This window comes from Dromiciops gliroides, chromosome 4, assembly GCF_019393635.1.
Source record: "Dromiciops gliroides isolate mDroGli1 chromosome 4, mDroGli1.pri, whole genome shotgun sequence".
NCBI lineage: Eukaryota > Metazoa > Chordata > Mammalia > Microbiotheria > Microbiotheriidae > Dromiciops > Dromiciops gliroides.
Window position 1 is genome coordinate 34950440 of NC_057864.1, and position 12689 is coordinate 34963128.

At 40.1% G+C, this 12689-nt stretch overlaps 1 protein-coding gene across 9 annotated transcripts in view; it reads left to right on the forward strand.

Annotated features, from left to right (window-relative positions):
* EVI5 (ecotropic viral integration site 5) overlaps positions 1-12689 on the forward strand; it is a 251225-nt gene that overhangs the window by 92998 nt on the left and 145538 nt on the right. For all 9 annotated transcript variants that reach the window (XM_044001522.1, XM_044001517.1, XM_044001521.1 and 6 more), the window contains 2 exons: positions 7318-7507; positions 12119-12343. In XM_044001522.1, the coding sequence (XP_043857457.1) occupies positions 7318-7507; positions 12119-12343 (415 nt within the window). The remainder of the gene's footprint in view (positions 1-7317; positions 7508-12118; positions 12344-12689) is intronic.

Consider the following 12689-nt stretch of genomic DNA (forward strand, 5'->3'; position numbering starts at 1 on the left):
CTGGTGCTTTATCCACTGTGCCACCTAGCTGCCCCTGCATAGTTTTTTTTAGAAGAACTTTGGAAACAGGAAATAGTGAAGTAGAAAGGGGAGAAGGAAGGGAAGGGAATGAGTATTCGTATAGCACCTACTGTGTGTCAGGCAATGTGCTAGGTGCTTTATAAATATTTTCCATTTGATTCTCACAGTAGCTCTGGGAAGTAGGTGCTGTTATTTCCATTTTACAGTTGAGGTAACTGAGACAATTGGAGGGGAAGTGACTTGCCCAGGGTCACAGAACTAGACAGTGTCAGGCCACAGTTGAACTTGGGTCGTCCTGACTCCAGGGCTGCATTCTATACACCATGACACCTTGCTGCCTAGAGTCCTGGTTTTGGGGTCAGGAGGACCTGAGTTCAAGTACTGGTTCAGACCCTAACAGTGTTACCTTAGACAACTCATTTATCCTTTTCTCTGTTTCAGTTTTTGCATCTGTGAAAGGGGAGAGTTGTGCTCATTGGCTTCTAAGCACCCTTCCACTTCTAAATTCCTGCTCCTCCACTCCTCTTAGCTTTTGAATATTGGGTATATCTGAGCTTGTCTGTAGTGGACAGGAAGGAAGAATGAATCATGAGGGAGGGTGTGAAGATATTTGAGGGAGTGAAACAATTATTCCACAAGTAAATCTCTGGAAGGGGCTAGAGTGAAGGGGATTAGAGGTAGAGGTGGAAGCATTAGCTCTAGAAGAATTCCTAATCTTCCCCAAGATCAGAAGGAAGGAGGAAGGGAAAATGGCAAGTGTCCCCATGAGGAAGTTCTTATCAGATGTCTCTGGTCTCCACTGGGAAGTAGGAGGCTAAATCATCTGGGGTTTTTATAATGATTTTTAAAAAAAGTCATCTGTTGGGGCAGCTAGGTGGTACAGTGGATAGAGCACTGGCCCTGGAGTCAGGAGTACCTGAGTTCAAATCCGGCCTCAGACACTTAACATTTACTAGCTGTGTGACCCTGGGCAAGTCACTTAACCCCAATTGCCTCACTCTAAAAAACAAAAAAAAAAACAAAACAAAAAAACAAAAAGTCATCTGTTCTGGGGGCAGCTAGGTGGCACAGTGGATAGAGCACCGGCCCTGGAGTCAGGAGTACCTGAGTTCAAATCAGGCCTCAGACACTTAACACTTACTAGCTGTGTGACCCTGGGCAAGTCACTTAACCCCAATTGCCTCACTAAAAAAACAACAACAAAAAACCCAAAAAGTCATCTGTTCTGAATATGGAAGATCAGGGTGTGTTGGGGGTTTGAGTGAAAGCAGAGCCATTCAGAAAAAGCAGAGTGAGATGGGGAGTTGGAAGAGCAGCAGTGAGGACCTAAGTAAAGCTATGTAACCGAAGCAAATTTGTCAGGACTTAAATGAGCTCAGTTTTTCTGGATTTTTTCAGCAATGTCCAGCAGATGAATGAGTGGGCATTGCCTGGCATGGCGATGAACAGGACAGCAACGTTAGCAAGTTAGGAGTCAAAGGAGCCGACTAGTTAACATTTAAAAATATTAAAGTCACATAATGTGGGGTCAGAGCTAGGAATGGAAACAGGGACATAGATTGGCAAAAATAAGGATGGTTTAAGGGACACAAGTCACACAGATCAAATAGGTACAATGGGAGGTATAGGTGTATAGGGAGTGTGCTGAGAGAGCACTTAGAGAGCTCAGGTAATGTTTCTTTTATGAATTTGGATGCTGAGGCATTTGGAGCATAGACTTTAAAAATTAATAGCGGTTTATTGCCTATGATTCCTTTCAGCATAATGTAGTTTCATTATTTATCCTTTTTTTTTTTTTGAATGTTTGTTTTTGCTTTGGCAGATAGCACAATTGCAACTCCTACTTTTTGGATTCACTTGATGCATAGTACTTTTTTCCCCCATCCCCTCAGTTTTATTTTTTTGCATGTCTTTGTTTTTTTAAATGCATTTATTTAAAGCATTAGCTTGTAGAGTTCTATTTTCTTATATAGTCTGTCTCTCTTGTTTTATTCACATTTAATGTTATATTTTTCTCTAACTCTACTTTTTTTTAAACAAAGTTATGATTTTTTCTTCACTCTTCTGTTGTAAAAACAGTATTATAGTCTTTCAGTTACTTTACCGTAATCTTTTTTGTTTTTTTAAGGTGGCTTTGTTCTCATAGGCTCTCTTCCCCATACCAGCATCCCTTCTTTTTATTTGTTACCTCTATTATATTATAATGACCCAACTTGGAGCCAAAAAAGAAGTGAGAAAACACACCTCCCTTTCTTTTTTGTTTATTTTGTCAACTTAAGTACCCCCCCCAAAATTTCTAGCAGAACGGATTCCATGTGAAAACACGAATCTCCATTTTGTACCATTTGTTTTTTTAAAAAGTATATAATAAATTCTACACATTGCTTTCAAAGCTATCCTCCTTGGCTGCACATTCTTCTGGATTTCCTTGTTTTCTTATGCACATTTTAAAAAATATTAAAATGGCACTGTTTTTTTGTTTGTTTGTTTTGGTTTTGGTTTTGGTTTTTTTAGTGAGGCAGTTAGGGTTAAGTGACTTGCCCAGGGTCACACAGCTAGTAAGTGTTAAGTGTCTGAGGCCGGATTTGAACTCAGGTACTCTTGACTCCAGGGCTGGTGCTCTATCCACTGCGCCATCTAGCTGCCCCAAAATGGCCCTGTTTTTGAGGGGGGTATCACCATTAGTAATATCCTCTTCCTTTCTAACTACTCTCTCACTTAACTGAAAAAAAGAGGGGGAAAATCCCTTGTAATATAAATAAGCATAGCAAAATGAAACCACACAGTGGTTGCATCCACACATTTATTTCTTTGCACCTTTTGTCTGTCTCTTCTGTATTACTAACAACAACAATAAATCTTAAGTATTTATGTACCTCTCTAATGTTTGCAAAGTGCTTTATCTCATTTGAACCTCAAAATGACTCTAGTAGGTGAATGCTATTTAGTATTCCTATTTTACAGATGAGGAAACAGCAGACAGCTGTTGGGAGGTTTGCCCAAGGTCACATGCTTAGTGAGCGTCCAAGGCTGCATTTGAACAGAGGTCTTCCTGACTCTCACTGCTCCATGACCTAACAGCCTTGTAAATGAGTAACACACTGCATCATAGGTTCTCTGGAGAAGTGGCTGTTCAATGTGTTGATCACAGTTCTTGCGTTTCATAGTTATTTTTCTTCACAGCATTGCTGTCCTTGTATAAATTGTTTTCCTGCATCTGCTCATTCTTTGTCAGTTCATGCTCTTCAGGATTCTCTGAAATAGCTTCTCTTGTAATTTCTTATGACTCAATAATATTCCAGTATATTCTTCTATCAGAATTTGTTCAGCCATCCCCCAGTTGTCTTTGAGGCAATCTAAAGCACTCCCTTAGATACCAGTTCTTTTCTTCCCCTCATTTCTTTTAATCCCTTCTTCAGCATTATGAAGTTTGTTTTGCTTATGACTATTTCTTTTCTGTTAATCCCTCTATTCCTTCCAATGCCCAGTTGTTTCCCTGTGAATTGGATGCATTTCTATACCAAACTGTGTGTAATTCATTTCATATAAGAGCTAGGTTCATTTGATGCCTCTTCCTTCTACCTTTTCCATGTTGGCATATTGTCACATATCCTCATTATGAGACATAACAAATCCCACCCTATTTTTCTTCCTTTCTACAGTAAAGCATTCCTCACTTAAAATTCCCAAAATAGAATCAGTCCACTCCCAGGATCTGTTTCTTTCTTTCTTTCCTTTTTTTTTTTTTTTTTTTTTTTTGCGGGGCATTGGGGGTTATGTGACTTGCCCAGGGTCACACAGCTAGTAAGTGTCAAGTGTCTGAGGTTGGATTTGAACTCAGGTCATGGGGGCAGCTAGGTGGTGCAGTGGATAAATCCGGCCTCAGACACTTGACACTTATTAGCTGTGTGACCCTAGGCAAGTCACTTAACCCTCATTGCCCCACCCCCACCCCCCCAAAAAAAAGAAAGAAAGAAAAGGAAAGGAAAAGAAAAGAAAAAAGAAATGAACTCAGGTCCTCCAGAATCCAAGGCTTTATCCACTGTGCCACCTAGCTGCCCCGATCTGTTTCTTTAAAATTAATTACTTTAGTATCCTTTGGGGGGGGGGATGGGACACAGGATAATGAGGGCTAAGTGGCTAGCCCAGGGTCACACAGCTAGTAAGTATCAAGTGTCTGAGGCCGGATTCGAACTCATGTCCTCCTGAATCCAGGGCCGGTGCTTTATCCACTGCACCACCTAGCTTGCCCCCTCCTTTAGTATCCTTTGAAAACATTAAGGTTCTTATGGAAAATGTTTCTTCTCTCTCCAATTAGAATATATTAGCATTATACCATCACATAACCTTTTTAAGTTGCTCAAATAAATTTATCTTTGTAGGGTTCTCTTGACTCCTGTGTTTTTATTTCAGAGTTTCTACTCAGCTCAGGTCTTTTCATCAGAAAAGTTTTAAAGGCCTCTGTTCCACTAAAGATCCTTTTTTTTTTCTTTTAGGATTATTATAATCAGCTTTTCAGGGGAAGTTATTCTTCCATTTATGTCTACATTTTTTGTCTCTTTTATGGTTTTTAGTAGATTCTTCTAAGTCCTGTTTGATCCTGACTGTGGTTTCAGACTGTATTTTAGCTACTTTCTGGATACTTGCAGTATTTATTCTTTGATGTGGGACCTTTGGGTTTGGGGCTTGACATTTATACGTTTTTCTAGGAAGGTAATTGGTGGATCATTTCTGTCTTCATATTGCCCTCTGATTCTGTTAGGTCTGAGCAGTTTTCATTTTTTAGTTCTTGAAATATAATGTGTTGTCTTTTTTTTTCTTCTAAACATAGTTTCAGGGAATCCAATGATAAATTTTGTTGTTGTTCTTGTTGGGTTTTTTTGTCGGGGCATTGAGTGTTAAGTGACTTGCTCAGGGTCACACAGCTAGTAAGTGTCAAGTATCTGAGGCTGGATTTGAACTCAAGTCCTCTTGAATCCAGGGTTGGTGCTTTATCCACTGTGCCACCTAGCTGCCCATAATGATTAATTTAAAATTTTCTTTATTTCCCAAGTTAGTTGTTTTTAACATCAGATATCTTACATTTTCTTTCACTTTTTTCTCATTCATTTTAGTCTGCTACTTCTTGCTTTCTCATGAGATCATTTGTTTTTCTTTGAGCTTTTACTTGAAATTGTTACAGTCAATTTGCAATAAATTTTCCTACTGGATGGTGGGGTTTTTTGTTTGTTTTTTCGTTTCTCCAGCTTTAATTCCTGAGCTGGAACTTTGTGTTGGGGCCAGGCCCAGCCAACTTGCTACACTTTTGGGTGGGGTTCCTGTGCTGACTTCTGCCTTTCAGAGTTGGGCCCTCTGAGCTGTGAAATTCAGAGCCCTGGATCTTCAAGGGCTCCCTTGGAGTCTCAGTCTTAGCTGCCTCAAAGCTGTCGGGCCTAAAATGCTCTGGTCTGAGTCCTAGGGTTCTCTATTCTTTACTACTGCCACTCCCCCTGGCTTCTAAATTCCTCACTGTGAGGTTTTCTCAGAGAAGCTCTTCACTCTTGATACTACCATGTCCTGTGTCTGGTTGCTTGAAGGGCTTAGTGTCCTACTACTGGGCAGCATCTCTGAATTCTTGTGCAGTTGTGCAGATATCTGTTAATTTGGGTTCTTACTGGATTTCTTGATTGCTGTTTGGTCTTGTGGAAATTCCAGGGCTTTACTGGAGCAGGTGTAGGGGAGCCTTCTGTTCACACAACCATCTTCACTCTTCTCTTCTCTCATGTGGACTATGATAGTGACCTTCTAATTGGTCTTCCTGTCTCAAGTCTCTCCCAAAGTCGTAAGTATTCCATGGTCTGACTGTACTGTTGTCCCACTCAGTAAACTCAAGTGGTTTCCTGTTGACTCTAGGATCAAATGTTAGTTTAGTTTTAGCTCATCCCTTAAAAATGTCTATTTTTAGTTGCAACTTTATAATATGCATAATTATTAGTATGTAAGTATATGGATTTAATTTATATATAAACAAATATACACATTGGAGGTTATGTGCCCCCAATTGTTTTTTCTGTTAAGTATATGTGATCAACAAAATTTGGAGACCACTGGCTCAGGTGTTTACTTGCCCATGGTCACCACAGCCACTGTGTGTCAGATGCAGGATTTAAATTCAGGACTTCTGACTGTAAGGCATTCTTCTCTCCACTCCACTGGTAAGCAGGAAGCCCTGGTCGAGGACTGCGGAGAGTGGCCACAGATAGGTGATTACTAAAGTTTAGTTGTTGAATCTCAGGTTTCTGGGCTGGGTTACTCCTGTGATCTGGGTGCTAACAGTAATATTTGAAGTTGTGATTTGGGCAGTTGGGTTTATTTGAAATCTGACTCTTGCTGTATGTGCCATGGTTTGTTTCTGCCTTCAGAAGGTTTACCAATAAAATATCCTAAGTACAAGGCAGACACATTGAGTTAAAGACTAAGAACAAGTATCAGGTTCTAAAATGGACAGTCAGGAAAAGCAGCACTTTGAGAACTCGGAAAGATCCGAAAGAAGCGGAAGCCAAGAGTTTTTCTTCTGTATGACATTCACCTGCATATGTGTGGGCCTACAGCCAAAAGCTGAAATTAGATCTTTGTAAACTTTGTGAGAAAAGATTTGCTTGCTTATTTTATATTTATTTTTATCCTAAGTTTCCACACCCTAGTAGACACATATGAAATTATAGACCTCTGTTTGCCAAATTATCAGCCTGATGCTGACCATTTTTCAATTCAGTTTACAAACATTTATTAAGCATCTCCTATCTACTGTGTTTAAAGCTGCCCTAGGCCTTTGGGGTACAAAGACAAAAGTGGAACTGGTATTGCTTACATTCTCCTGGAAGATGCAACATTTAGGTGGAGAAGTAAATAGAAAGTCATTTGAAGAGGGAAATAACACTAATGACTTGGAGGGAGGGGTCAGGAAAAGCTTTCTTTAGAATTGGCATCTGGGCTCAATCATTTGTGAAACCCCACACCAAATTAACCTTCCCATCAGAACCTTTCTTTAGTTTGGATTTTTAATGATAGTGTTTCAAAAGATATTTTTGATAGCAATGATATATTTTTACATACCATATTGATTTCAAAATGTTATTTCTTCCTGTTAATAAGCATATGTTGAAAATCCCAGTGGAAATCACTTATTTATAAAATTAGCTTTTGATATAGTATATAACTGGGTACCGAGAAACTTTGATAAGGCAAGTTTCATTAATGTTCATTCTTGTTGATATACAAGATTAAATTTTAAAGTAATTTTTTATTATGTTTTAGACTGTTAGAGACAGACAGTAAGTCCTTAAGATCTGTAAATGGGTCAAGAAGAAACAGCGGCTCCTCTCTTGTATCAAGTTCATCTGCTTCTAGCAATCTCAGCCACCTTGAAGAAGATTCTTGGATCCTTTGGGGAAGAATTGTTAATGAGTGGGAAGATGTTCGCAAAAAGAAAGAGAAACAAGTTAAGGTATTTATGCCTCTCTCCTGTTACAGCAGCTTAATAGATGGTGCGTTATCAGGGGGGCACTGGTTTTGTTTGCAGATCTGACTCAGTACCCAAGTGCCTGTGAGGTCCTGTGACCGGTGGTAGGGATTCCAAAACAAACCTGGCCCAGTTCTGAGGGAGCTTGTGTTTTATTGGGAGAATACAGCAGGTACACAAGCAAGGTAGTAGAGGGATGTACAAAGTCATGTTAGGAGGAACAAGCTCTAATAATTAGGGAATCATGAAAGCAAAACAAGGCTGCCCCCAAAGGAAGCAAGGGAGCCCATAAGAGAAATGTCAGGAGCAAGCTCCTTCCTCGAAGTGAGACTACTCTTACATAGTCCAGGGTAGGGGTAGGGGTAGGGGTAGGGGTAGGGGGGTTGGCAGGGATTTGATGATGGAAACAGCTAGTAGGGCCAGTTTGACTGTAACAGTGAGTATGATAGGGAGTAAGTGTGGAAGGGTGGGCTGCAGCCAGGTTATGGAGGGCTTCGGATGTAAGACTGAGGTTTTGTGTTTTTATCCTTGAGGCAGTAGGGAGTAATTGAACGTTTGGCATGAATCACAGCATCATGCGTCTTAAGGGTCATCTAGTTCAGTCCTCTTCTTTTACAGTTGAGGAAACATAGGCTTGGGGAGATTGGGACTTGCCCATGGTCACACAACTAGTAAGTGGTAGAAGTGGGATTCAAACTTGGGGCCTCTTACTTCAGACCCAGCACTCTTTGTGCAGTACCATGCTATGCTAGTTTTAGTTCTGCTAAATTTTGTTTGTATAATACAAAATGATTTAGACTAGTTTACCTTGCTGAATTTAGTTATAATTTGGAGGTGGACCTTTTTCCTGAGATCTGCTTGGGGAGTGGTGTCAAACATAATTAATTAACTGATGAGTTATAGAAATATGGTTATAGAAGAAAAGCTTAAAAATTTGTCTAGTCCATTCTCAGTCGACAAACATGGTGATACAAAAAAAGGCACACGGCAGTCCTTGTTCTCAGAGAACTTACAGTCTAATGGGAGATACAATATGAAGACAACTTCTGAGATTAGATCTCTTGTTTGGGGGAAGGAGACCATTCTGGCCCTTTTAAAAATTATTAGTTTGAAGAGGAAGCTTCATGCATAGATGGAAATATAAGCCATTCGATCATTATATAGTAATACCTAAAGTTTTCTGTAGATGTACGGGTATAAAGATTCATTTTTTTCAGCAGACACGTTTTCTCTTTGTACCCAGTAACTTTTGATTTGTGGATATTATAAAGATGAGATCTACTATAGAAAATCATCTGAGAACACTTGCCTTTTTCCTTACTCATGTTGTTCTCAAGGATACTCTAATATAGATATATAGATATTAGAAAGCAAGCATATGGGTTGCTGATTACTGGTATCTTTTCTGTTCTTTTCAAAAAATAGCATCAATCTGTTCTCTTTTCTGTTCTATTAGAATCTTACCTCTCTGAGATATCTTGAAAAACTGAACCCTAAATTCTTTAGAAATTGTATAACCTCCAGAACAAATTTCTTTTGTATTCATTTGGTTAGATATAATTGTTCTTCCAGACTTCTTTTTCAAGTACCATTGCTAGTCCTTCACATAGTATATTGATTATTAAGTTGAGTCCAAGCGTGATGGTTCTGCGCTCACTACCAAAAACAACAGATGACTATTAGAATAAAAGGAGATCTGTACTGTTTCATCTAACTGCCTATTCTCTGGTTTCATATATAAATCATCCTAGGCATAGCCAATCTATCCCCAAATTCTTTGCAGGCCTGTTCTCAGCTGTCTTTTGAAATTTGGGAGGGGATACTGAAGACAGTCTTCCATCCTCTCCTCTCCTGATTAGTGTAGATATGTTTATCTTTTAGACTGGTGCTGCTTCTTGCTCTGTCATAACCTTCTTGCTAAGTAAAAAGAGAAACCCTGACTTTTTCCCATTTTGTTGATCTAATAGTGCCTTTTCTGCATTGGTTACATTTTGGGGCAATGGTCGTGGAAGTATGAGGCTGGGACCCCTATTGGGGTAGGGATGGCAGGGAAGGTAGTCGGTACTAGATATGGAGGAGAGGTTTGAAACAGCCGATAAAGGGAGTGGGATTTTTAATCAATCAAGAAAGAACAAGTTTTCCATATAGCACTGAGAACCTAGTCGAAACTAAATTTAAAAAAAGGTTTTTTATGTACTTAGTGCAGGGGTGGGGCTCCCTCTGTTAGTGTTTAGTAGGATGAAAATCAACAATCTAGAAGGTGAATCACATGTGGTCTAGGGTTAAGGATTGTCAGGGAGTCTGTGTAGAATCGAATTTGGCTCAGGTTTGAGTAAGAATATAGGCCAGAGCAGGCATTATAGACTGAGAGAACTGAAAAAGATGAAGGTAGTTGGGGCTGTGGTTGGAAAGGAGAGAGATTACAGAAGTAAGGATCTGGCCTGATTGACAGAGATTATGGTGCTAACACAGTAGAGAAATGGCTGTAGCAAACTGGGAGTAGGCCCCTTCTTCCTCCTGGCCCACTGTGTCTGAAGAAATTTAGGTCAGGAGTATGGGAGGGGATGGCCATGGAGACAGTTTTCTAGACAATTAGGGTTAGCAGCTGGGGGCTTGTGGGTAGACTGCTGGCCCTGGAGTCAGGAAGAACTGAACACATATCCGACCTCCAACACTTACTAGCTGGGTGAACCTGGGCAAATGACTTGGCCTTTGTTCCCCTCGGTTTCCTAAGGTGCAGAAAAGGGATAATAATTCTACCTACCTCCCAGGGTTTTTATGAGGATCAAATGAGATAATAATTGTAAAGCACTTAGTATAGTGCCTGGAACACGGTAGCTATTATATAAATGTTCCTATAAGGCTGCTGATGATAATAATAACAATTATTATTATTATAATGATCTTCATATTTTAAAATGCCAGTTTTCCATTGGCATAAGAATAAAGAAAAGAATGTGAAGAAAAGAGCTTAAGATGAAGGGAAGTTTAACAAATTGGCAGGGGCTTCAAAGGGGAGATGAAGAAAGACTAGGGTTTGGGTAGAATGGGACTAAGTATACAGGGAAAGAAGTGGGAGGAGATTTTCACTCCAGAAAATAGTGACTATGAATTGCTGAAGAGAATGGGGTAGGCAGTGTGTGTCTGCTGGAGAAGTACTCATTCTGTGAGCCCTTCACCAGCAAGCGCCTTGTGATGATGGAGGAGGGCAGTGTTGTTGTGGTTGGTTGCGGTGCAAACATTGCAAAATTAGGTAATCTGTTACTCCAGGAACCAGGCAGAACTGCACATGGTGGTGATTGTGGTTAAAAGTGTGTGTGTGTGTGTATGTGTGTGTGTGAGAGAGAGAGAGACATACACACACACAGACATGTTATTTTATTCTGTCTCCATAACAACCCAATGCTGTAGGTGCAGTTATTATCCCCATTTTATTCAAGGAAACTGAGGCTGAGAGAGGTTAAGTAACATGCTCAGGGTAACACAGCTAGCAAGTGTCTGAAGCCAAATTTGAGCTCAGGGATTCCTGACTTACCTACTGTATCACCTTGCTATAAAAGGGACGTGGTATTATCTCTGATACCATACTAAGGTGGAAAGAATTGGGGCACACTCAGAGATACACCTTAAGGGGTCATTTGTTCAGCCCTGTGTATCAGGCCCTGTTCCCTGAGGCCCTGGGGCTTTTGGACATTTATTCGGATGCTGAAGGCCCTGGGTAGCCCTAAAAATCTATTCAATGTTATTGTAAGGTGGATAAGTAGATGGTGGTCTCAGGGTGTGGTAGGAGCAGAGGGGGAAAGAGGTGAGAATCAGATGGAGAAGAAAAGAGATGCAAGAGGATAAGCAATGGTAAGTTTTCAAGCATTTCAAGTGTGAAAACCTCATGTACTTGGATGATGCCCTTAATTTCAGTGGTTGATTATCACGAGCATAATTTTTTCATGGCTCAATGAAACAGGAATTCTTAAACCTCTGGCCTCTGAACTTTTTTTGGGGGGGGGTGTTGAGGCAAGTGGGGTTAAGTGACTTGCCCAAGGTCACACAGCTAGTAAGTGGCAAGTATCTGAGGCCAGATCTGAACTCAGGTCCTCCTGAATCCAGGGCTGGTGCTCTATCCACTGCACCACCTAGCTGCCTCCTCTGAACTTATTTTTTAAAATATTTGATAACTGTATTTCAGTATGGTTTCTTTTGTGATCCTCAAATAAAGTATGCAGGTAAAAATGTTATTCTGATTAGGGCTCCAGAAACTCTACTAGACAGTCACCAAAGAGGTCTGACACAAGAAAGATTGAGAACCCCTATTAGAACTTGAATGGAAGAATTTCTTAGGCTCTTACCTTGAGAAGGGATTTTAGAACCATTACGATGAATTAAGTAACCAAACAACTTAGTACCGGGTCAATTTATTCTTTGTAGCAGCCTTAACTAATGGTGGCAACCCATGCACATTTCTGTCCCCATGGAGCTGGACCAAAACGGCTTATGAATGCTTATGAATCATAGATTTGACTTTTTTCCCAGTGCCAAACTCTGTTGGTTTTCCCAAGGAGACAGTTTGAATGGGTGTCTTTCTTTTTTTTTATGCTTTAGGAACTTGTTCGGAAAGGGATACCTCACCATTTCAGAGCGATTGTTTGGCAGCTTCTATGCAGTGCTCAAAGTATGCCAATTAAGGACCAGTATTCTGAGCTATTGAAAATGACCTCGCCCTGTGAAAAGCTGATCAGAAGGGACATCGCCAGAACGTATCCTGAACACGACTTCTTCAAAGAGAAAGATAGTCTTGGACAGGAGGTTTTATTTAATGTAATGAAGGTAAGGCTGATTCATCACTTTTTAAATGAACTATTTTCACAAAGCTCAAGTGTATAGATATCACACCCTGAAATCTAGGCCTCTTTACAAAGACCTGGGCTTCATGCAATTAATTGCTATTATAGCATGATTCTCTGCTTGCTTTTTATTCTGGATCTCTAAATATCATTTCTTAATCTTACAGATTGTTCTTCTTGCCTCAATGTCTGACCTTAAAATTCAGTAATGGCTTAATAATCATTTCATACACAACTTGGTGGAGGCAAGGGAGCTGTAGGTACAAGAAGGCAGATATTTTCCCTTTTGGCCCAACCCTGAAATTACATAGTTTGTAAATCCCTATTGC